A 25,997-nucleotide genomic window follows, 5' to 3' on the forward strand; every position below is an offset into this window, starting at 1 on the left:
ATTATAGAGTTACAGTACAGACCAAAAGTTTGGACACACCTTCTCATTCAGAGTTTTCTTTATTTTCATGACTATGAAAATTGTAGATTCACACTGAAGGCATCAAAACTATGAATTAACACATGTGGAATTATATACATAATAAAAAAAGTGTTAAAATATGTCATATTCTAGGTTCTAGCCACCTTTTGCTTTGATTACTGCTTTGCACACTTGGCATTCTTTTGATGAGCTTCAAGAGGTAGTCACCTGAAATGGTCTTCCAACAGTCTTGAAGGAGTTCCCAGAGATGCTTAGCACTTGTTGGCCCTTTTTGCCTTCACTCTGCGGTCCAGCTCACCCCAAACCATCTCGATTGGGTTCAGGTCCGGTGACTGTGGAGGCCAGGTCATCTGACGCAGCACCCCATCACTCTCCTTCTTGGTCAAATAGCCCTTACACAGCCTGGAGGTGTGTGTTGGGGTCATTGTCCTGTTGAAAAATAAATGATGGTCCAACTAAACGCAAACCGGATGGAATAGCATGCCACTGCAAGATGCTGTGGTAGCCATGCTGGTTCAGTATGCCTTCAATTTTGAATAAATCCCCAACAGTGTCACCAGCAAAGCACCCCCACACCATCACACCTGTGAAGTGAAAACCCATTTCAGGTGACTCTCTCATCTCAACAAGAGAATGCCAAGAGTGTGCAAAGCAGTAATCAAAGCAAAAGGTGGCTACTTTGTATAACCTAGAATATGACATTCTCAGTTGTTTCACACTTTTTTGTTATGTATATAATTCCACACGTGTTAATTCATAGTTTTGATGCCTTCAGTGTGAATCTACAATTTTCATAGTCATGAAAATAAAGAAAACTCTGAATGAGAAGGTGTGTCCACACTTTTGGTCTGTACTGTATATTATGAACAAACAAACTGAAATGTGAAAAAAGCTGATTTAAAATGATGTGTAATAAAAATCCTGTAACATACCATAATGTTACTGGCAGCTCCATTAACCAGTGATGATGGACTTGCTACATCTCTGTGAAAATAAAAATGCAGTAGTAATGAGAAAAATATAAAACAAACTTGTACATACCTTTTGCACTCCACCGCTGAATCTGGTATTGCTGCTCCAGGTCTCCTGTGTTCTCCTCTTCCAGGTGCTGAATCACTGCACCCAAGAAAGGAATGCACCGGACACAGGGAGCACTGGTACCAAAGGAAGCGAGGGAGTGCGGAAGATATGTAAAGGTTTTTTTAAACAACATTTTTTATTGTTTTTCAAAAAATACAAACAAGGAAATATACATCCAATGGTAATACAGTAACAGACATGTCACACATACCTTGCCCCGGCATACATTACATACGGTCTTTGACCCTTTTGAAGTCAAAATTCTCAAGTAACGCCATCCAATTTGTACGAATCTGCTAAGATAGCCGTGCAACCCATTCCTGGTTGTGTACATCAGTCGGACAATTTATGAAAACCCAACATCTAACAATAGTAGTCTACATACTTGTTAAGAAAGATCTCTGAAACTGCATACCTGTCTCATATCATTATAGGCAAAATCATCATCCCCGAGCGCTTCACTTGTTTAATCCACCGCTAAGTTGTCCAAGGTACCCTTAAGAGATTCCAAGGCATACCATTCTGTCATTTTATATTTATTTATCAGACGCTGTCTGTCCTCCTCAGACATTAGTTTCGAGATAACCACTCTCCATTTTTTGAAAAATGCCTTAGTGCCCTTATCTGGATCCCTGAGTGTCCCTCTAGACCCTGGGTTCTCAACCCGTGGTACGCGTACCCCAAGGGGTATGCCACGGGTTGAGCGGGGGTACGCGAAAGCGCTGTCAAATACCGGCCATGCATTGGCCAGTATTTGACAGCGCACACTTTTTTGCTACTGTGAGTGAGCTGCCTGGTTGCCGGGGAGACATGTGACCTCCCCTTACGTTGCGCGGAGTCGTCGCACAATGCAGGAAGACGTCATACGTCAGTGCGGTCCCGCCGAACGGGTCGCACTGCATCAAGCAGCAGCATACAGGGTCCCGCCAGAGGCAAGGTAAAAAAGAAAGTTAACAACTGTGTGGGCCAGAGGGGGGAAGTGTATTGGAGGGGAGTGTATTGGAGGGGGGGGGGAAGTGTATTGGGAGGGGGGGGGGGAACTGTATAGGAGGGGGGGGAAAGTGTATTGGAGAGGGGGGGGGGGGAAGTGTATTGGAGGGGGGGGGGGGAAGTGTATTGGAGAGGGGGGGGGGGGGAAGTGTATTGGAGGGGGGGGGGAAGTGTATTGGAGGGGGGGGGGGGAAGTGTATTGGAGGGGGGGGGAAGGTGTATTGGAGGGGGGGGGGGAAGTGTATTGGAGGGGGGGGAGGTGTATTGGAGGGGGGGGGAGGTGTATTGGAGGGGGGGGGGGGAGTGTATTGGACGAGGAGGGGGGGGGGGAGTGTATCGGACGAGGAGGGGGGGGGGGAGTGTATTGGACGAGGTGGGGGGAGGAGTGTATTGGACGAGGTGGGGGGGAGGAGTGTATTGGACGAGGTGGGGGGGGAGGAGTGTATTGGACGAGGTGGGGGGGGAGGAGTGTATTGGACGAGGTGGGGGGGGAGGAGTGTATTGGACGAGGTAGGGGGGGGGGGGGGAAGTGTATTGGACGGAGCACAAGGCATTAGGATGGAGGGGGAGAGGGATAATGGCGGCGGGGGTGGGGGAAGTAATAAAGCACAAGGCATTACATTTTAATGCCTTGTGCTTTATTTCTCCCTCATCCCCCCTCCGTCATTATCCCTCTCCCCCCTCCATCTTAATGCCTTGTGCTTTAATACTCCTCATCCCCCCTCCGCCATTATCCCTCTCCCCTTCCATCTTAATCCCCTTGCGCCATTCCCCCTTCCTATGATTCCCTTTTGCCATATCAGATAATAATGGCACAAGGGGATTAAGATAAAGGAGGAATAATAACACAAGGGATAAAGATGGAGGAGGAATAATAACACAAGGGGATAAAGATGGAGGAGGAATAATAACACAAGGGGATAAAGATGGAGGAGGAATAATAACACAAGGGGATAAAGATGGAGGAGGAATAATAACACAAGGGGATAAAGATGGAGGAGGAATAATAACACAAGGGATAAAGATGGAGGGGGAATAATAACACAAGGGGATAAAGATGGAGGGGGAATAATAGCACAAGGGGATAAAGATGGAGGGGGAATAATAACACAAGGGGATAAAGATGGAGGAGGAATAATGACAGAAGGGGATAAAGATGGAGGAGGAATAATGACACAAGGGGATAAAGATGGAGGGGGGAAGCATTAGTATAAAGGTAAGAACACGCCTTTTGTCCGCGGGTACCACTCGCGCGCAAGTTCCGTGCGAGGGGGTACCCGCGGATATACTTTCAGCCTTTGGGGGTACAGTCGTCAAAAAGGTTGAGAACCACTGCTCTAGACTCCATGTCCAGCAAGTGCAAAAATGTGGACGTCACCTCTGGTATTCCTGGCATTGTAGCTACCAACCAGTGTCGTAGCAAGCATTTGACCCCCACTAACATCAGTAAATGTATATCCTTGGCCGCTAATGTAGACCCCTCACCTGACGAAGTGACTATGGGGATATAGTGGAATATATATAATGCAAAGGGTCTAATTGTATTCTTCTACTCCACACCTGAAAGATAAGTTCTTGAACAGATTTCCAGTATACTTTTACCTGTTCACATTGCCAGAGACAGTGCATCAGGTCAGCTTTATTTAAATTGACACTTCGGTCAAGCTGTCAGGATATATATATATTGTGACACTTCTTTTCATTATGTTCTCCATTAGGTGTGAAGCAGTAGATTTTACTATATATAACATGTTACCAAGTGTTATATATGGTAAAATATACTGCTTGGTTCCCTTTAAAGGGATTATCCGGATAAAAGTATTATATATATATATAGACAATGAATAAGTCAGCCAGCACTTTAGTTGATACCAAACTATTATATGGACCTGGCCTACAGGTGCACGCTACTAGGCTAGATATACAGCAACAGAAGAATGCAGCAGCACACTGCCAGCACAAAGATATAGGTGCAACATGAATATGCAGTTAAAACATGGAGAGCTAGACAGCTATGGTGTAACAGATGCAAATGTGAAACTATGAAATAGTGAGGCACTTAGCTCGCAAATTTATATTATATATATATATATATATATATATATATATATATATATATACATACACACACATATACATATACACTTTTATCCGGAGAATCCCTTTAAAGGGAACCAAGCAGTATATTTTACCATATATAACACTTGGTAACATGTTATATATAGTAAAATCTACTGCTTCACACCTAATGGAGAACATAATGAAAAGAAGTGTCACAATAGCACTGAAATAACTAACATAATGGATAGAAAATAAAAACAAAAGACTAATTTCAGTTCATGTTAAGATTTATATGGTTAAAAAATAACAAAAACATAAAAAATAAAAAAGCACAACATGTTTTTGTCTCTTATTTAACAACATAACCTCTGAATATATCTTCAACATCAGTCTTATCAGTCTTGGAAATTATATTTGAAAACTTTGTTTCCTATGGGTATGACCTGTTTCCCTTTTTAAGATATTAAAAAGGTACCGATAAAACCTGTTGCAGTCTGTTGCCATTGACTTCTATTTTACAAAAGAAAAAGCAAAAACAATACCAAGGTTTCATCTTAAGCCTGTGCTTAAAAAGTACAGAAAAAAGATCACCATTTGGTATCCTGGTGCATCCTGTTTTAGGGGTAAATATGCCTAAGAAGAAATACTGTAATACCCTTTAACAGGATGCAAAAACATAGTGTTAAAAGTTTTGATAGGTTGAGGTCTGGGTGTTCAGACCCCCACCAATTGTAGGAACAAGACAGGAGATGATTTTCCCATCAAACTGCAGGAGGTAGGCTCCATAGATTTTACTATAGAATCTTTCTCCTGCAGCAAGAGGATGAGATAAACAATCTTTCTAGCAGTCAGTGGAGTCTAAACACCCAGACCGCGACCGATCAAACCTTTTGACACATCTGTAGAACATGTCAAAAGTTTTTATTTTAATTATAGCAATGTATTAACGCTATAGATGTTTTTGCAGTGTTTCTAGAACTACAGCTATTATTCGTATCTGAATTACCTTATATTTAATGCTACAGGATTGCCGAGGGATGCAGGATTTCCTGCTGGTTGAGCCTGCAAAATAAAAAAGCAGAATTAGCAGATATCAATTAATATTTAGACAAGAATCAAGAAGTCTTTTTTTTTTTTTTAACCATAATATGTAACTACAAAATAGTATGTCCATCAATTTCAACCAAGGAGGGAAGAAGATTTAAAGGAAAAAGTATGGGTGGAAGAACGCTATGTAGGCATTATGTAGTAAAGTAGTGTCCAATGAAACACTATTTTGGAAAATGTTAAATTAAGAAAATTATATTAGGAAACTTAAAGTTAGAGTGTGTCCCCATTCTTCATCTATAAGACTAGGTTCCCACTACATTTTTTCATCCTTTGAAAAGCCCCATTGATTTTCTAAAACAGACAAGATGGTGCCATAGGAAATTTATTTGGCAACATTCTGTTGCCATAGTCTTGTTTAAAAGAAAAGAAAAATCAGACAAGTGAGAAACAAGATTTTTCAAAAAACGTAACAGATGCCCCATTTAATTCCTTCTCAACAAAAATATGCACTTGGTGACACGTGATGGACCGGATCAGCCATGCAGTAAAACAAGCAGAGGTAGCGAAAATACGGAGGCATTTAGCAACACTGAAAAAAGTTGCAGGACTGCGTACAATCATTCTCGTCATGATAATAATCGCCAGGAAATGCGCATGGAGGTGGCGCCTGCAAGAACAAGCTAAGGAAGTGATCACAAATATTTCCTAGGGTCAGTTATAGTATCTGGTGTGGGAATGGGCTCTAGAGACCCCTGTCTGGCATGAGGCACCCTAAATGGCAGTGCATAGGAGAAGCTTGCTGCTGCTGGGAGAAACATGCAGCTCCATTAACCCCTTAAGGACATAGGGCGTAGATGAACGTCCTGATGCGCTAGAACCAGGACGTACATTTATGTAATATATATGATGCGAGCACCGGGGACCCTGCAGTAATGGCAGACATCAGCAATCGCACTGATGTCAGCCATTGACCCCTGAGATGCATCAATAGAGATCACTGCATCTGGGGCAATAAGGCGCTTTAAATGGCTGATCTGATCACCCACGACACAGGGGCGTGTTCTTGTCTGGCATCTTCGAGCAGACCAGAGAAGAAGATCACCAATAATACTGCATAGGCATAGCACTAAACAGTATTAGCAATCAATAAAAAATAATAATAATTTCCGAACTAAAAATTAGAAAAGTTATAGGTGATCAAAATAGGGCAATTTTAAACATACTTATTTTGTGAAAAAAGTTTGAGGTTTTTTTTTTTTTTAAAGCAGTACAATAATAGAAAAGTATGTAATCATAGGTATCAATTTAATCACATTAACCCACAGAATAAAAGAAAAAATGCAATTTTTACCGTAAAGTGTTCAGCCCTAAAACCTCCAAAATTTCAGTTTTCTTTTCAGTTTCCTCACACAAAATAATATTTTGGGTTTGCTGTACATTTTATGGTAAAATGAGTAATGTCAATACAAAGTACAATTGGATTTTCACAGGCTCTTTATGGGGGCTATTGGGGTCTGACTTTAAAACAAACCAGCTGAGATGCCTTGTAGAGTCATTGCGAGTGTGTGTGTATGTATATTTCATATATATATATATATATATATATATACACACACACACATATACACACACATACATATACACACACATACACACAGTTATGGCCGTAAATGTTGGCACCCCTAAAAATTTTCAAGAAAATGAAGTATTTCGCACAGAAAAGGATTGCAGTAACACATGTTTTGCTATACACGTTTATCCCCTTTGTGTGTATTGGAACTAAACCAAAAAAGGGAGGAAAAAAAAGCAAATTGGACATAATGTCACACCAAACTCCAAAAATGGGCTGGACATAATTATTGGCACCCTTTCAAAACTGTGGAAAAATAAGATTGTTTCAAGCATGTGATGCTCCTTTAAACTCCCCTGGGGCAAGTTACTGGTGTGGGCAATATAAAAATCACACCTGAAAGCAGATTAAAAAGGAGAGAAGTTCACTTAGTCTTTGCATTGTGTGTCTGTGTCTGTCACACTAAGCATGGACAACAGAAAGAGGAGAAGAGAACTGTGAGGACTTGAGAACCAAAATTGTGGAAAAATATCAACAATCTCAAGGTTACAAGTCCATCTCCAGAGATCTAGATTTGCCTTTGTCCACAGTGCACAACATTATCATGAAGTTTGCAACCCATGGCACTGTAGCTAATCTCCCTGGGCATGGACAGAAGAGAAAAATTGACGAGAGGTGTCAACGCAGGATAGTCCGGATGGTGGATAAGCAGCACCAAACAAGTTCCAAAGATATTTAAGCTGTTCTGCAGGCTCAGGGAGCATCAGTGTCAGCGTGTACTATCCGTCAACATTTAAATTTAATTAAACGCTATGGCAGGAGACCTAGGAGGACCCCACTGCTGACACAGAGACATAAAAAAGCAAGACTACATTTTGCCAAAATGAACTTGAGTAGGCCAAAATCCTTCTGGGAAAACGTCTTGTGGACAGATGAGACCAAGATAGAGCTTTTTGGTAAAGCACATCATTCTACTGTTTACCGAAAATGGAATGAGGCCTACAAAAAAAAAAGAACAGTACCTACAGTGAAATATGGTGGAGGTTCAATGATGTTTTGGGGTTGTTTTGCTGCCTCTGGCACTGGGTGCCTTGAAGGTGTGCAAGGCATCATGAAATCTGAGGATTACCAACAGATTTTGGGTTGCACTGTACAGCCCAGTGTCAGAAAGCTGGGTTTGCGTCCAAGATCTTGGGTCTTCCAGCAGGACAATGACCCCAAACATACGTCAAAAAACACCCAGAAACGGATGGAAACAAAGCGCTGGAGAGTTCTGAAGTGGCCAGCAATGAGTCCAGATCTAAATCCCATTGAACACCTGTGGAGAGATCTTAAAATTGCTGTTGGGAAAAGGCACCCTTCCAATAAGAGAGACCTGGAGCAGTTTGCAAAGGAAGAGTGGTCAAACATTCTGGCTGAGAGGTGTAAGAAGCTTATTGATGGTTATAGAAAGCCAATGATTTCAGTTATTTTTTCCAAAGGGTGTGCAACCAAATATTAAAGTTAAGTGTACCAATAATTTTGTCCAGACCATTTTTGGAGTTTGGTGTGACATTATGTCCAATTTGCTTTTTTTCCCTCCCTTTTTTGGTTTAGTTCCAATACACACAAAGGGAATAAACGTGTTTATAGCAAAACTTGTGTTACTGCAATCATTTTCTGTGAGAAATACTTCATTTTCTTGAAAACTTTTAGGGGTGTCAACATTTACAGCCACGACTGTGTGTGTATCTATATATATATATATATATATATATATATATATCTCTATATCTATCTATCTATATCTATCTATATATCTCTATCTATATATCTATATATCTCTATCTATATCTATATATCTATATCTATATCTATATATCTTCAAAAAATGGTGCGGCACTCCAAATATCCGAAAAATAACTTATTTATTCCACATGTCAAACAGTGCGACGTGTCAGCCCCTCAATGGAGCTTTTTTCAAGCATAGTGATACCACACACAGGCTGGGGTTATATACCCAGCCCAGTAATAAACAGTAATTACATAATTAATCAATACAGTGATAAAAATACATAAAATTACAGTGCAATTTACAAAAAATAAAGTGCTTAAGAGTACCATAGGTACATACATATTGTGTACAGTTTCACAGTGAAAGTTTAAAAGCAATGTGGCTTGAATATACAAAACTCCATCATAATAATAGTTAATAATACACCACTGATGCATATAAACATTGATTAAATATACATATACAGAAAACGCCTACCCGCTCTGTTGCCATGCCGTTCGCCACGTTTGGCTTATATACAAACAGTATGCGCCTGTGCCAAAAAAATCTCTTAATCTATTCACATCCTGTTTCCGGGATGCCTGGCCAGTCACGTGGGGCGCCATGCGATCACATGACCACAGGAGCTAACACGTGACCACCAACCGAAAGCCTCCATGGCAACTGCGGCGCTTACAGCACCGCCGTCTCCATGGAGACCACCCGTCGGGAACACTTCTAACATGGATGCCCAGCACTCGGGTCCAGCCCACTGACGTGCAAATGCAGTGGCCGTGGGCAAGGAAGACTAAGTAAATAAGTAGAAAAACATCCAATGTGCAATAAATGAATACATGTAGTGTGTCTGTGTCTGTATGACTGAATATCATATAGCTAGCAATATGTAAAAGGTAAAATAAAAAATAAATAATAAATAATAAAAATAAAAATAATTAATTAAAATTAATTAATTCATTATTTTGAAGTTATCAATTGGCTGTGATCGAGCCTGAGGAGCTGGCACCCGTCTACTGTGGTATAGTAGTGCTGCATTTTTTTGGACATTATATATATATATATATATATATATATATATATATATATATATATATATGCTCACCATGACTTCACAAGGCATCTCAGCTGGTTTGTTTTAAAATCAGACCCCTATAGCCCCCATAAAGAGCCTGTGAAAATCCTGCTGTGTCAGCAAAAAAACTTAACATGCTGGGCTTGTTTCCTGTGCGAGCTGCGGAGAAGGGCAGGGAGGGGGTGTGTAGCCCGTCTGCCAATCAGGGACACTCACGGGACACTGAAGCTGTCAGTTGTCTGAGCTGAGGAGAAGGGAGTGTGAAATGTCCTCTAAGGTAGATACGAGCCATCAGTGTGATAAAATATCATGGACTTCCTGCCTGTACTCCGCAAAGATTACACATCGCAAAGTTATATAACTTTATCATGTGCAGCTATATAAAAAGTAATTTAATTTGGCTCGAATTCTCCTTTACATCAAGTGCCCCTCAAAAGTGTATACGAGTGGCTGTCTGGCCACGCTGGCAGTTGTAGTTTTGCAACAGCTGGGGGCACACTGGTTGAGAAGCACTTGTGTATACAGTGTCCTCCATTGCATAATCAGTTTCATATTTTTATAATTTTGACTTTGACCACCATGCATCTGCCTACCTCTTCTTACTGCGGGAGAGAGAGACATTTGTATTTTAAGGAGTTTGGGCTCGTTCACACGAGATTTTTTTTTTGCGGATTTTCCGCAGCTGATCTGCAACAAAATATGCACCAAACCAATGCAGCAAAATCCGCTCGTGTGAACGAGCCCTTAAACACCCAGCCAATTTTCACTGTAGGACCCGCCCATTTTTTGCACATCTGACCACTGTCACTTTATGCATTCATAACTCTGGGATGCTTTTACCTTTCATTCTAATTCCGAGATTGTTTATTTCATGACATATTCTACTTTATGTTAGTGGTAAAATTTTGTCGATACTTGCATAATTTCTTGGTGAAAAATTCCAAAATTTGATGAAAAAATGGAAAATTTTGCATTTTTTTTTTTACTTTGAAGCTCACTGCTAATAAGGAAAATGATTATTCCAAATAAATTATATATTGATTCACATATACAATATGTCTACTTTATGTTTGCATCATAAAGTTGACATGTTTTTACTTTTGGAAGACATCCGAGGGCTTCAAAGTTTAGCAGCAATTTTCCAATTTTTCACAAAATTTTAAAAATCTAAATTTTTCAGGGACCAGTTCAGTTTTGAAGTGGATTTGAAGGGCTTTTGTATTAGAAATACCCACTAAATGACCCCATTATAAAAACTGCAACCCTCAAAGTATTCAAAATGACATGCAAAAGGTTTGTTAACCCTTAAGGTGTTTCACAGGAATAGCAGCAAATTGAAGGAGAAAATTCAAAATCTTCATTTTTTTTTACACTGGCATGTTCTTGTAGACCCAGTTATTGAATTTTTACAAGGGGTAAAAGGAGAGAAATCTTCCTAAAATGTGTAACCCAATTTCTCTTGAGTACGAAAATACCTCATATGTGTATGTCAAGTGTTCGGCGGGCGCAGTAGAGGGCTCAGAAGGGAAGGAGCGACAGTGGGATTTTGGAGAGTGAGTTTTTCTGAAATGGTTTTTGGGGGGCATGTCACATTTAGGAAGCCCCTATGGTGCCAGAAAAGCAAAGAAAAAAACCACATGGCATACTATTTTGGAAACTACACCCCTCAAGGCACGTAACAAGGGGTCCGGTGAGCCTTAACACCCCACAGGTGTTTGACGACTTTTCGTTAAAGTTGGATGTTGGAAATTATTTTTATTTATTTTTCACTAAAATGCTAGTTTTCCCTCAAATTTAAAATTTTTACAAGGAAAAATAGGACAAAATGCCCGCCAAAATTTGTAACCCCATTTCTTCTGAGTATGGAAATACCCCATGTGTAGACGTCAAGTGCTCTGCTGGCAAACTACAATGCTCAGAAGAGAAGGAGCGCCATTGAGCTTTTTGAAAGAGAATTCGTTTGGAATGAAAGTCTGGACCATGTGCGTTTACAAAGCCCCCCGTGGTGCCAGAACATTGGACCCCACCCCCCATGTGACCCCATTTTGGAAACTACACCCCTCACAGAATTTTATCTTTGGAACAGTGGGCTGTGCAAATGAAAAATTACATTTTTCATTTTCATGGATCACTGTTCTAAAAATCTGTCAGACACCTGTGGTGTGTAAATGCTCACTGTACTCCTTATTACATTACGTGAGAGTGTAGTTTCCAAAATGGGGTCACATGTGGGGGGGGGGGGGGTCCATTGTTCTGGCACTATGGGGGCTTTGTAAACACACGTGGCCTTCAATTCCGGACCAATTTTCTCTTCAAAATCCCAATGGCACTCCTACTCTTCTGAGCATTGTAGTTCGCCCGCAGAGCACTTTACATCTACATATGGGGTATGTTCTTACTCAGAAGAAATGGGGTTACAAATTTTGAGGGGCTTTTTTCCTATTTTCCCTTGTGAAAATGAAAAATTTAGGGTAACACCAGCATTTTTGTGAAAAAAGGAGATTTATGCTTACCATAAAAACTTTCTCGAAGGATCCATTGGGGGACAGAGACCATGGGTGTATGCTGCTGTCACTAGGAGGCTCAACACTATGGCAACAAGAGAAGTCGGCTCCTCTGAGCAGCGTATACCTGCCCACAGGCACCTAAGGTAATCAGTTTTAGTCCCAGAGCAATAGGAGAAGACCGACAGGTCAAGAGAAAACCACAAACTGTCCGAGCAATCAGAAGAAAAGGCAACTGAACACACCTTCGGACAGATAACTGAAATAGGAACACCAGAAAAAAGGGTGGGAGCTGTGTCCCCCAATGGATCCTTCGAGAAAGATTTTACGGTAAGCATAAAAAAAAATCTCCTTTTCTCTATCGGCTCCATTGGGGGACACAGACCATGGGACGTACCAAAGCTGTCCCTTGAGTGGGTAAGGAATCAGACAGGTGGACGGTTGAACCACCGCCGTCTGCAACATCTTACAGCCCAGAGTAGCATCAACCGATGAGAAGGCATGAATCTGGTAGCACCTTGAGAAAGTGTACAAAGACGACCATGCGGACGCCTTACAGAACCGCAAGGCCGAATCCACATAGCGGATGCCCCGAAAAACGGGTGGAATGAGCCAAACCCCTGAAGGGTGGGATGTTCCCCTTGCAGCGGTAAGCTCCCAAAAAGAGCAGACCAGATCCACCGAAAAATGGTGGTCGTAGAAGAAGGTTGTCCTATACAACAACCTTCCGGAAAAACAAAAAAGGGGGTCACACTGCCGAAAGGAAAGAGTGACTGAGAGATAAGTCCGAACAGCCCTCACCACAACCAGGTTGTGGAACAAACGCTTCCAGGGATGAAAAGGGGCCGGACAAGAGGACGGTAGGAAGATGTTCTCATTGAGATGAAAAGTCAAAAACAATCTCAGGTAAGAAGGACGGACCTGGACGGAAAACAACTTGTCCTGGTATACCACCAGGAAGATAGAACGGCAGGAGAGAGCTACCAGCTCTGACACCCTCCTAACAGAGGTAAGAGCAATAAGGAACTCCACCTTCCGGGGAAGGAGGCGAAGAGAAATGTCCCTGAGAGGGTCAAAAGGGGCATCTTGCAGAGCACCTAAGACCAAGTGTAAGTCCCAAGGGAAAAAAAGGGGACTGATAAGGAGGGGCAGCTTGTGCCACTCCCTGAACTAGGTTCGGACATGATAATTGAACGCCAAAGAACATTGAAAAAGAATGGAAACGGCCAAACCGGAGAAAAAGGCTGAGTTTCACACCAACAGAAATAAGACCGCCAGGTATGTTGGTAAATCGTTGCAGAGGAAGGCCTGTGAGCCCTCAGCATGGTGTGAACCACTTGGGAAGAGAAACCGCGGGTCCTCAGAACCGCTGTCTCAACCGCCACACCATCAAAAGCAGAGAAGGAAAATAGGGGTGGCACAGGAGACCTGATATAGGAGGTCTGGACGATAGGGAAGGTGCAGAGGTAAGTAGTTCAGGAGCCTGACCACGACGACATACCACACCCCGTCGGGGCCAGTCTGGGCCACGAGAATGGCGGGAATGCCCTCTGCTGTGAGTTTCCTCGGGACCCCGAAAAGAGAGGAAGGGGAGGAAGCAGATAAGGTAGGGCAAAGCCCGACCAATAAACAGATAAGGTAGGGCAAAGTCCGACCAAGAAAGAGGAACGCTTGGTTGTGGCGGGACATGCAGAGCTCCACGTCTTGAGCGCCCCAGAGGTTGCAGATCACTGCAAAAACCTCCGGATGTAGGGGCCACTCGCCTTGGATGGCTGAGGACCGGCTGAGAAAGACCACATCCCAGAAACGCCCGGAATGAAAAGCGCTGAGATGGCCAGAAACCCGAGTTCCGCCCAGAAGGGAATTTCCCAAGAAGCAAGCAAAGAAAGGATTGCCCTAGGCCCCAACATGTTGAAGGGGAAAAGGGCTTCTCGAGGGACCAAGGCCCCAGACCGGCCGGTCCTTGAAAACACCTCCCCAGCCCGACAGACTGGCAGGGAGGGGCGCCCCCGAAAAAGCAGGGGGGGAACGAAGCCACCAGAGAAGGGACCGACAAGACTGTCGAGTGACAATGGAGACCTGTCCCACCGGAAGAGAATCACCAATTGAAGAGGTCGGTGATGAAACTGGGCAAATGGCACGGCCGCCGCTAACCAACCCAGGACATCCATGCAAAAGCAAATGGAAACTGGAGCAGGGCGCCCATCTGGGCCCTGGCTGGAGCTCTGATCAGAAGGTCGTCCAAGTAAGGAATCACGGAAACAACTGTTGTCCGTAAAAGGGGCCATCACAGGCGCCAGGACTTTGTTAAAGGTCCGCGGTGAAGTGGCCAGACCGAAATGGAGAGCCACAATAGAAAATGACCGTCCGGAACTACAAAGCGGAGGTACCGCTGATGACCGGAACAATGAGATGTGGAGGCAGGCATCCTTGATGTCCACCGAGGAACGAAAATTCCCCATGAACCAGGGACGCCAGCACCGAACAGAGAGACTCCATTCGGGATGAGAAACAGAAGATGCTGGCTGAGATACTCGAGAACCAAGATTGGGCGAACAGAAACGCCTTTCTTGGGGACCACAAAGAGGTTGGAATAAACCTTGAAAACATTCCCCTGAAGGAACCGGGACAATGAATGTGCATGGTCCAGGCATCCCGGAAGAGTAAGAGGAGACCAACCACTCGAGAAAGGTCGACGGGTGGGGGCGACCCATCAGATCGAGGAAGGCCTACGGGTGCCTGATGGGGCCGCAAAACGGCCTGAATGGATAGCCGACCTCTGGGAGGGACAGGTCCGGAAGGAGGGAGCCCTCTTCCTGTGAAGGCGCCTGGCTGGACCCTTTGTTGGTACCCTGTGGTGGCACCAAAGGTCCGCAGAACCCGAAGGAGGACTTATGACGGAAAACGGTTCTGTGAGCCGTATCAAGAGGTAATAAAGAACTCTTTTCCACCCGACACCTCACTTCCTGAAGGTGGCGTCCACATTCCAGGCTTTAAGCCACATGGAGGGACGGTGGCTACCAGGTAGCTTGTGGCAAAGGCAGCACAGTGGCTGCGCATGGAACAGAAAGTCTCCAGCTGCGGAACATCGGGAGCTAGATTAAATAAATCCTCCAGAGGGATCTTGAAGACTACCCTGGCGGAGATGGGAGACCATACTGAAAGGGCCCTTGACCCCCAGGCCGAAGCAAAATCAGGAGATCCTGCTGTCTCAAAGGCCAAGTTTGCCAAAGTCTCCACCTTCAGGTCAGCTGGATCTTGAAGGCAGTTGCATCAGCCAAAGGCCCGGTAGGCGCCTTAGAGAGGCGGGAGACCGGCAGATCCACAGTTGGAGAGGAGGTCCACCGAGCAATGAGGTCCTTGGCAAAGGGATACCGCGCTTGAACCTTCTATGTTTCCTGAAACGTCTTGTCAGGGTGCCTCCAGGCGGATACCAGCAGGGCGTAAAATTCAGCGTGAGAGCTGAAGGTCCTGGGTGCCGGTCGGGCACGAAGAAAAGGAGACTTCTGGAGCCATGTCCGAAGTTCCTGGGTCCTTTAGATGGAAGGTGTATCTTATGGCCGAAACCAATGAGTACACCACATCAGGCATCCGTGCGTTCCTTTAAGTCGGAGGCCGAATCAGAAACCTCATCCGCAAGTTCTCCAGGTGAATGGGAAGGAGGCGAGGCAGCCCTGGAAGAGGTCGGGCACAATGAGAGGAAACTTCTGGACCGCGTCCGAGACTGTGGTGTCAGTGTCGCACAAACGACACCGTCAAGGATAAATCCCAGGGACATTGCGTCAAAGGATGAGGAGAGTAATGGTAGGACCCAAACAACAGGTAGTGGCTAGACTGGCTGACGCTGAGCCATATATGAGTGTGTAAACTCCTCAAACAGAGGAGAGTGCCAAGGCTGCAGGAGCAGCAGTAGATAACCAAAAAAAAAAAAAACAGAAGGAGAGAGCTTCATCCAAGCAGAAGATAGCGCTCAGGAAATAGTTCCCCTAGTGAAGGGGAAAAATAAGGGGTGGTTGAGAGAAACAAACCCTGGCACCGACCAAGCCAGCCCCTGATCCCCGTACAACCTGTGGAGGGAGAATTGACAAGTTGCGTCAGGCACTGTCGAAGCAGGGAAATGCCACCCTATGGCAACAGGACAAAAAACTGGGTAGGCTTAGTCCCCCAGGAACCCTACGACAACATACAGAAACATGAAGGGATCGGAATCCTGGAAACAGGTGCAGGGCAAGAAACCAAGACATGGCTAGAAATGCGAGTAAGAAACACACGCACACAGCAACCAACAGCGTTGAGGGGGAACACCCCAACAGGGTGAAACCCTGGACCAGATGGTAGCCAACTGAGCCATCCTAGACGTGTCCAAGGCAACAGAGCAGATGCCTGAGCCGCTCTGCATAGATAAACAGGAAGATACCTGGAGGCAGAGGGTGGCCTGAACTGACTATGTCTCCCCAACAGGCCCCCTGCCAGAACAGAGGTGCTCAACCATCGCAGAACTGCCGAACAAGACCAAAGGAAGGCCCGAGGCACACCACAACGAGCAAAAGGGAGGGCGGACTAGCATACGTAGGGCCACAGACATGGTTACCTCACAATAGGAGAGGGGAACAAAAAAGCAGACACGAAGGAAACTGCAGACATCCCAAAGTCCGACAGAATGGAAAACACACAGCACTCAAAAGGTGTGTCAGCAGGGGAACAGAGAGTGCCACTGTTGCAAGAGATCAGGGATGCATGTGGGGCAGGAAACATGCAGACCCAGAAGAGGTCCCATGAACCCATAGGCCCAGTTTGTTTAACTTTCCATGGAAGGAGACATCGGACTGCGGCCACGGAAGCGGCAGGAATGGGGGGAGGAGACCTGGTGGATTCGAAAGTCCTGCAGACACAGTCTGGCTACCTGGCAGAGAGGCCATGGTCACACTGGGTCCTGCATCCAAAACCACAAACCAAAAGTGGGCTAGCCTTGAGCCATGAGAGCGGCAGGCATGTGGAGAGGGACCTGGTAAATTAGGAAACCCCATGAATAAGCATGTGGTGCATTGCAGAGGGCTCACAGAGCAACATGGGGAGACTCACTCGGAACAACACCTAAGCAGTGGGTTACCAGAACTTCCCCACACAGTGGGAAGTGTATGGTAGTTGACCAGATGCAGCAGGAAACTACGGAGACAGCCACCCGGGTGACAGGTGAAGGCTTCCTGAGTACACAGGAACACGTCTTCGAAACCTCCCACAGACAGTGGGGCACAGGAGTGCGGCCAAACTTCTGGGCGACCCAGTGGTGTAGGAGACCCTGCAGACTGGCTTGCCTGCAGGAACCCTTAGACAGTTGCACACGGCAGTCCAAAGATGGGAGACCAACAGCGGAGGACACTGTGTAGACCACAGTCTGGCGTAATGAGTGCCCCTCCAGATGCTGGTGATAAGGGAACACAGTCAGATAGCAATAACTGGGCCCCTAGACGCCTGTGTAAAGGCAGTGAAGCTGAGAAGCCACGAATAGAATTCCTGGGAGATTGGGGGGAGGCTTAGGAGCCGTGGATGGTATCCCCCTTCACCCAGCATAGGGTCCACAGGACACGCCAGGTCACTCCACCGGACACCGCGCACTAGCAGTGAGGTACCGGAACTGCAGCCATAGACACTTCAGCCCTTGAAGAAACGACAGGCGGCAGAGAAAACCATGCAGACTACTGTCTGGCTTACTGGTATGGGTCCATGTAGACAACGGTGCACTCCGACGGTCGCCTCACACTGATAGTGGGGTACCGAAATCCAGCCACGGATGCGGCAGTTGTGAGATGAGTGACAGGTGACACTACTGTCTGGCCCAATGAGAGCAGGTGCAATCCATGGGCACTGGACATGGGGATCCGGGACAGCAACCGCGGATGTGGAATCCTGTGGAGGAGGGAATAATGTATGTACACGTCAAGAACACCTGCGGACACGGCAAACATGTCCTGGCGACCGGTGGTAGAGGAGAAACAGTCCTGACCGTAACCTGGGTAATTAAGGAATCCCGAAATCCCGTGCACGACCCGCTACAGCGAGTCACGTATGCCTCCAACAGAGTGAGAAACCTGGAGAAAGCAGGAATACCAGAGGCATATCTACACTGACTCAATGCAGTGTGTCATATCAGGACTCATACAGGGTAATAGAGACAGGAAGGGAGGGTCCCCATATACCCAGAAAAAAAGAGGGCCCAACAGATATCTTTTGGTGTACTGTACCCGAAGATACCACCATAGTGGGTCAACAAAAGCAAGCTTCCACATCGGCCCACGTACTGAAAAATCCATGTGCTATATGGTGTCCGTATAGGGGAAGTATCAGATATTAAACTGATAAGAACCTAAACTGCACTTGATCTTAGTCAATAGGCCAGAAGTGAAAGATAATCCAGGTTAAGGCTGCAATTTTTGCATCCCCAGAGGTCACAAGGGTGCCAGGAAAAGAAGAAGGCACAATCCAATTATAGGCCACAAGAGGGCACCAACCCCCACTAAATGGTCTTAAAGCCAGCAAAAGAGATTCACTTTTTTTTTTTTTTATATATATATTTTTTTATTAATTAATTTAATTTATTTCTTTGAATGTGCTTTCCACCTACTGGGGGGGGGGGGGGGGTAAGGAAGGTGGGGCTATGACCACTCCCCCACCTCCAAAAGAGCGACCAGCTGGGGTGGGGAATAAAACCCCACTGCACTAATGTAAGGGGGGAGATATATACAGAGACTCCGACAGAAGCACTGCCCGCCGGCACCTGCGAGGGAAAGGACGGCGGAGCCATGTCTTCCCCTCACCAGAAGGCCCCGGGAGAGAAACGGGTCCCGCTCTGAGGGAGAAAGGACGGGGGTGGAGCTACGCTCCAAGTCTGTGCCTCTCTGGCGGCAAAAGAGGGAAAGTGGTGCCTGGCTGGGAAGGAGCCCGCAGGCTGGAGGACTACGGCCCAAAAAAACAGAGAGTGTAGAGGAAAAAGCCTCTGACATCCCTGGTAACACCAATGACCCCTGCCGCGCGCCGAGTCCAGAGGGCTCGCTGCGGGGAGGGGCGGAGCTAAGCTCTGTAGTAGCGGCCCAGACCCTTTCCTGTCGGGCCTGCAGCGCCGCCAGAGCAGGGAGAGAGTCAGCCCGCTGCCCACCGTTGACTCTCAGGATCCCGCTCTGAAGCAAGAAGAGGGGAGGAGTTACCTGCCTCCATAATGGCTCCCGCCGGCCGACACAGCGCCGGAGGTGTGGAGCCGAGACTGTGGTGAAAAAGTACAGGGAGCCGCCGCAAAAGTCGGCGGCTGCCCCATACAGAAACGGCAGGTTAGACTACCAGAGGGAGTCCCGACCCCAATAAAGATAGGCCGATAGGCTAATTGCCCTACCCCCGTCACCCCCCCCCCCAGCCAAAACAGATATTAACCCCTTAAGTTCTGTGCGGGGAGGGGGGGGGGGAAACATACTCACCCGACCATGAGCACATACTTGCCTATCTTCACATACTCACCTAGAGATGTCTTCAGTCGGATTTTTAGTCACCTGCATCACGTCAGGCTGCGTCAGCGGGACGAGCAGGGAAAATAGGGGGACCTGGACCCAAGGTGCAAGCCCACGCGCTGGCCGTTGGAGGGAAGGGGGTTAACAATGCATTCATTAATGTCCCGTGCCCCTTAGTTGCATATGGGGGGGGGAGAACAGGTAGCGCCATGCTCCTGAACCCCCACCTGAAAAAGGGAAACAAAAAGGAGTAAAGAACCTGACTAAACAGCCCTTACTAGAAAATATTTAAAAAAAGACCAGGTCTGGGGAGCTCCCAGACCTGTGTCTTGCCTCCTTGCTGACACTAGCTAAAACTGATTACCTCACTTCCAGTGGGCGGGTATATCCTGCAAGGGAGGAGCTGACTTTTTTTTCTTTCTAGTGTCAGCGCCGCCTAGTGGCAAGAGCATATACCCATCAGTTAGGTGTCCCTCAATGAAGAGCGACCGAGAAAATCTTGTAAGAGCTGAATTAGGGTAGGTTCATACTACATCAGTGCCAACATATATTGTTAACAAGAGCAGCAGACCCCATTGATTTCTATGGCTAAACGGAGTCACCTTGTGACTCCATTCAGGACATATGCCCAAATAGCGCAGCAGCCCGTGTTTTTGAGTCTGGAACAACTAGTCCCGAACTAAGTAACTAGGTGTCTCCCTTAGGGCATAGAAATCAATAAGGTCGGCTGCTTTCGTTAACAGTATACATCGGTAGGCTAGAGGCTGAAAAACTTTTTATACAAAATTTCCTTTGTCTATCCTGTGAACAGGGGATATGTTTTATTTTCCTAGAGTACCCCTTTAAGATCAAAATTGTTCTGGTAATTAGGGGTCATTAATATTCTGTTACTCTACTCCAAGAGCTCACCGCCTCAATGTTTTTCTGATCTTTGTTTTGCAGAGAGAGCAAAGCCATTTTGCATGCAAGGTTCTCAGCCGCCTTTTTCGTTCTGTCTTGTCCTTCTCCACGTACTTCTTCATTTACAAATGCATAGGCGGTAAATCTAAAAGTAAAGAAATAAATGAGAAACTTTTTTTTTGTGTGTTTGTTTGCTTTCGTTTTAAACCTGAAACACACTGAACACATATTATGATGTATATAAGAATAACCTGAAACCAAGAAAAGAGTAAGGCTAGGTTCACACTGAAACCAAGAAAAGAGTAAGGCTAGGTTTCCAAGCGGATTTTCCATTCACAAATTCTGCTTCACAAATTCTGAAGTGTGAATTTGTGAACGGAAAACCATTCACTACACTATACATTTTATTAAGCGGAATTTCTGCCTCCAATTTCAAAGCAGAATTGCAGGCGGAAATTCCGTTGTGTGAACCTAGCCTTAAAAGAGGATAACTGGTCTGAATTACCCAAAACAGCCTCAAAGAGGTACTTCAGCAAAAACATTTTATCCCCTATCAAAAGGATAGGGGATAAGATGTATGATCGAGGGGGTACCGCGATCACTGGGGACCCCCACAATCGCTGGCGCGGCACCCCGGTCATCCGTGCATGGAGCGAAATTTGCTCCATGCCGGATGACTGGTGACTACAGCAGCCGCACCCCCACAATTCAGGTCTATGGGAGGAGGCATGGCGGCTACGTATTAGGGACCCTCCCATAGCCATGAATGGAGGGGGCTCCACGCTTCCGTGTTCTGGACACCGCTGTTGCCGGCCCAGAGATCGCAGGGGTCCTCAGCAGAGGGACCCCCGCAATATAACATCTTTTCCCCTATGTTTTTGAGTACCCCTTTAAAAAGATAAAACTAGAGATTCCTCAGTACCTTGGATCATGAGATGGTCCTGTCCTGGAGTTATTAAAGCGATAGGTCAGCCCAGACAAAAAACAGTGGTTTATAAGCATTCCTTTATAGTTCTGTTCTTCCATAATGCAACTCGATAAAGAACTTTTAAGAAAAAAAAAAAAAAAAAACTGAGTACATGTGCATATAGTCACAAAGGTATAGAATACTACATTGTTACGCATGCAAGGCTGCGTTCACACTACGTTAATGCATTGCGTCCCAGCTATATGTCAGATCCAGTTAAAAGATGGATTCAGACATTTACTGTTGCAGCACTGCAGCTGGCCCAATTCATTTTAATAGCGATAAGTGTCTGATCCCCTGTGGAAGGGGGCTGCGACTGTCCCCGCTGCATTGCGTGGTGTGCTGGCAAGTGCTCTATACATTGTTTTTGGGAGCACCGGAGATACCTGTACTCGGGCATCTTCAGTGCTCCTATAGACAATGCATGGAGCAGTGCCAGCAGACCACTCCATGCAGCAGGGACAGTCAGGGCCCCCTTCTGAAGATTGCAGAGGATCAGACACTTATTGCCATTAAAATGAATTGGGCCTGTATATGTCAGCATCACTGGGTTTAAAGGGGTACTCCGGTGAAAACCTTTTTTCTTTTAAATCAACTGGTGGCAGAAAGTTAAACATATTTGTAAATTACTTCTATAAAAAAATCTTAATCCTTCCAGTACTTATTAGCTGCTGAATGCTACAGAGGAAATTCCTTTCTTTTTGGAACACTGATGACATCACGAGCACAGTGCTCTCTGCTGACATCTCTGTCCATTTTAGCAACCATGCATAGCAGATGTAGGCTAAGGGCAGCATGGTGGCTCAGTGGTTAGCACTGCTGCCTTGCAGTGCTGGGGACTTGGGTTCAAATCCCACTAAGGACAACAATAAATAAAGCGTTACTATTATTATAATAACGTCAGCAGAGAGAACTGTGCTCGTGATGTCATCAGAGAGCATTCCAAAAAGAAAAGAATTTCCTCTGTAATATTCAGCAGCTAATAAGTACAGGAAGGATTAAGATTTTTTAATAGAAGTAATTTACAAATATGTTTAACTTTCTGCCACCAGTTGATTTAAAAGAAAAAAGGTTTTCACCGGAGTACCCCTTTAAATACCTCTTATGTTACTCTTCTTATGTTGCTACCCATTGACTTCAATGGGTCTACAGCAAATCCTCTTGCAGAATTCTTCAGCAGGAAACTTGCAGTGGATTATATGTTACATTTACTGGAGAAGACCACATTATTGAGCCAGATTGTAGTCACTCACTGTCCAGATTCAAGTTTAAAGTGAATAGAGCCCACTGCAGTGTGTCACAGAATATTTATCGGCATCCATGTTTGGACGGGTTCTGATATATACAATAGATGACATAACTCAGCCTCACATTTAGGACAGTGTTTCCCAACCTGGATACCTCTAGCTGTTGCAAGACAACAACTCCGGGCATGCTGGGAGTTTTAGTTTTGCAACAGCTTGGGGAACCCTGGTTAAGAAACACTGCTTTAGGATGACAGGATTTACAGTGTCACGTTTTATCTAGTAGAAAAGTATCAGGAAACAAGGACAGGTAAGAACCAGGCAACATCGAGAAGAATTACAGGTGGGCTGGCTGATAAATAACATATGGCACAAGGTGTGTGCCCGTCCGTCTCCATCACTGGTGCCACTTAAGGCCCCATACACACTAACGTTGCCCCACGTCGAGAACGAAAGTCTCTTAAAGTTGTTTTTTTGTGTGACTTAAACAGCCGTTCACTTGACGTGGAGCAACGGGCAACAGAGGGTCCTGGCAGCACCCATTTACTCTTATGGGGGCCGCCGGGTGCCTTTATTTTTGACAGGAACAGCGGGAGAAAAAGGCATCGCAAGTAGTAATTTTCTCCTGCAATTTCCCCAGGCTCCTCTGATGGGCGTCACACTGCCGTGTGAGTAATGGCAGTGTACAGCAGTGTTCCCCACCAGGGTGCCTTCAAGGAGAACAGTCACCCGTTTACCCACACTAAACTCAATACACCGGAACATAGTGCGGGTGAACAGGAGGCCGATGTATACTAATATACATACCTGCAGTCCGGTACCCGATCCCTCTGAAGATTGGCTTCTTTCTGCGCTGAATTGCGCGCTGGAGGCGGGCTCGCCGGCTGGATTTGAATATTCATGGTCGCTGGTCACGTGAATGCTCAGTAGGCACAAGCGCTCACTTGACATCAATATTCTTTCAATTCTGCGCAGAAAGAAGAGGAGGATCTTCCGAGGGACCGGGGGCCGGACTGCAGATATGTATATTAATAGTCAGAGAGCCCACATCAGTCTCCTGTTTACTCGCACTATAACCCGGTGTATTGGGTTTAGTATGGGTGAACAAGTGACCATTTTCCTTTCAGGTGTTGCAAAACTACAGTTCCCAGCATGCCGGGACAGCCTTTGACTGTCTAGGCATGCTGGGAGTTGTAGATTACAACAGCTGGAGGCACCCTGCTGTAAAGCGATTATCCCCAACCTGTAGTTCTTAAGCTTTCATAAAACTACAACTTCCACCATGCTTTGAAAGAAGTTTGGACAAGCAGTGTTACCAGAGGATGCAGTTTCTCAATAGCCACAGCTATATCTCACTACATAGAGCAGTGTTCCCTAACCAGGGTGCCTACAGCTGTTGCAAAACTACAACTCCCAACATGTCCAAACAGCCAAAGGCTTTCCGGGCATCCTGGCAGTGGTAGCTTTGCAACAGCTGGAGGCACCCTGCTTGGGAACGCTTCCATAGAGCGTGCCGTGTCCCGGGCACCACGTCCTCACCTGCTCTCCCGGCCTCAGGCTGGCAGCGGGTCTTCCGGTCACACTTCCGCCGCGTCAGGAGGAATTATGCACAGACAACGCTGGAGAACAGAAGGAAGGACCGAGATGTGGAGTGACTGCACAGACGCCGGTTTCGGTTTCGTTTCTCCCGAAATAGTCGTCACAGAGAGAGGGAGGGGAAAGTCACGTGACAGCGGGTGTGGGCTAAGGGAAGATTCCGTACGCTACAGAAAAACACCTCAAGGTTACCGCTTCTCTCTATGAAATGCAGTGTTTCCAAACCAGTGTTCCTCCAGCTATGGCAAAACTACAACTCCCAGCATGCCCGGACCGCCTTTGGCTGTCTGGGCATGCTGGTAGTTGTAATTTAGCAACAGATGGAGGCGCCATGCTTGAGAAACACTGGTGTAATGATGAGATATTTACGTTATTCATTTTTATTAAAAATACCATAACCAAAGGATTAACCCCTTGGGGACCGAGCCAATTTTGACGCTAAGGACCAGAGCATTACTTTAAGCATTAATAACTCTGGGATGCTTGTACTAATGCCTTTTGGAGACTTTTCCATCTTTCCTTGGCTTCTTTATGCACATTAATACAAATTTGTACCTGGGGTGCCCAAACTTTTGATCCCCATTGTATGATTAGATCTAATGATGTAGTGTGGTGTCCCGGAACAAGACCTGGTCCTGTCCCTCTGTCTAAAGTCCCCTCAGCCACAACCCCTCCATGACAATAGGGCTCTCCTGTAGGACTAACCCCTAGTCGCCTCATATAGATTGTACTTAATGTACAAATATATATATTTAAGATGTTATATAGGAATACCTCTGTATAGGACCTTAGAGGTCACGTGCCTTAAATTGATTGTATTATGGTTTAAGGACCTTTGGGTCATGTGATACCCAGAGTTCACTGGGTCAGGGCTGACAGATTATGCTGACCAATGAGTTTTGTCCCACCCCCTTAATATATAAGGGGCTGTTGCCACTAAATGCTCTCTCTTAGTTCCGGATTATAAAGCCAAGCACATCTCATATCATCAGCATCATCAATTCAAGCTAGGTCCAAAGCCTAAGAATCCGAAGCCACTAAACGTGAGTTATTCAAAGCTCAAATCACTGAATCCAGTGTGACTACTAGAAACTCAAATCTCCTAAAAAATAGTAGCACTGTGGCTAGCAAACAAAGCTCATTGATCCCGGAGTCCCAGCAAACCTGTGAGGAACCTGTACCACGGTTCTTTCTCTCAAAGACTGTTCTGTTACATGCCGTTGCATAAAATATACAGTAAAGTTACTTCATGTTTACTTCATAAAATCTACTGTGGACATTCCGTTATTTCTCTCTGCCATTTGTGGGAAGGTTGGTGGTAGGACCATTACATTTAGGAAACTTCACCCTGGTGTCACGACAACTAAGGGTTAACACCAATAGACCCTACACTATCACCAGCACCACCCCCTCACCACAGTAGTCTAAGCAAAAAAATCAAAAAAATAATCCTGTGTGCCAGTAATTAACCCCTTAAGGACTCAGGGTTTTTCCGTTTTTGCACTTTCGTTTTTTCCTCCTTACCTTTTAAAAATCATAACCCTTTCAATTTTCCACCTAAAAATCCATATTATGGCTTATTTTTTGCGTCGCCAATTCTACTTTGCAGTGACATTAGTCATTTTACCCAAAAATGCACGGCGAAACGGAAAAA

General features: G+C 45.4%; 1 protein-coding gene, 1 long non-coding RNA gene and 1 other non-coding gene across 4 annotated transcripts in view; 1 reads left to right on the forward strand and 2 right to left on the reverse strand.

Annotated features, from left to right (window-relative positions):
- Positions 1 to 24,507, reverse strand: part of EIF2AK2 (eukaryotic translation initiation factor 2 alpha kinase 2) — a 120,898-nt gene extending 96,391 nt beyond the window's left edge. The window contains exons 1-5 of one of the 2 annotated variants that reach the window (XM_056567429.1): positions 24,287 to 24,507; positions 21,459 to 21,581; positions 20,546 to 20,681; positions 5,180 to 5,235; positions 975 to 1,026 (exon numbers count right to left, since the gene is read on the reverse strand). In XM_056567429.1, the coding sequence (XP_056423404.1) occupies positions 975 to 1,026; positions 5,180 to 5,235; positions 20,546 to 20,681; positions 21,459 to 21,562 (348 nt within the window). In that variant the 5' untranslated portion in view covers positions 21,563 to 21,581; positions 24,287 to 24,507. The remainder of the gene's footprint in view (positions 1 to 974; positions 1,027 to 5,179; positions 5,236 to 20,545; positions 20,682 to 21,458; positions 21,582 to 24,286) is intronic. The other variant, XM_056567428.1, reaches the window with a different exon arrangement.
- Positions 18,362 to 18,544, reverse strand: LOC130363367 (U2 spliceosomal RNA). The gene has a single exon (XR_008891799.1). It is a non-coding gene; the product is annotated as a U2 spliceosomal RNA (small nuclear RNA).
- Positions 24,508 to 25,014: 507 nt separating the features above from the next.
- LOC130362628 (uncharacterized) overlaps positions 25,015 to 25,997 on the forward strand; it is a 101,879-nt gene continuing 100,896 nt past the window's right edge. The window contains exon 1 of the long non-coding RNA XR_008891496.1: positions 25,015 to 25,386. This is a non-coding gene — a long non-coding RNA (uncharacterized LOC130362628). The remainder of the gene's footprint in view (positions 25,387 to 25,997) is intronic.

This window comes from Hyla sarda, chromosome 3 (genome assembly GCF_029499605.1).
Source record: "Hyla sarda isolate aHylSar1 chromosome 3, aHylSar1.hap1, whole genome shotgun sequence".
In the NCBI taxonomy this organism is placed as follows: Eukaryota; Metazoa; Chordata; class Amphibia; order Anura; family Hylidae; genus Hyla; species Hyla sarda.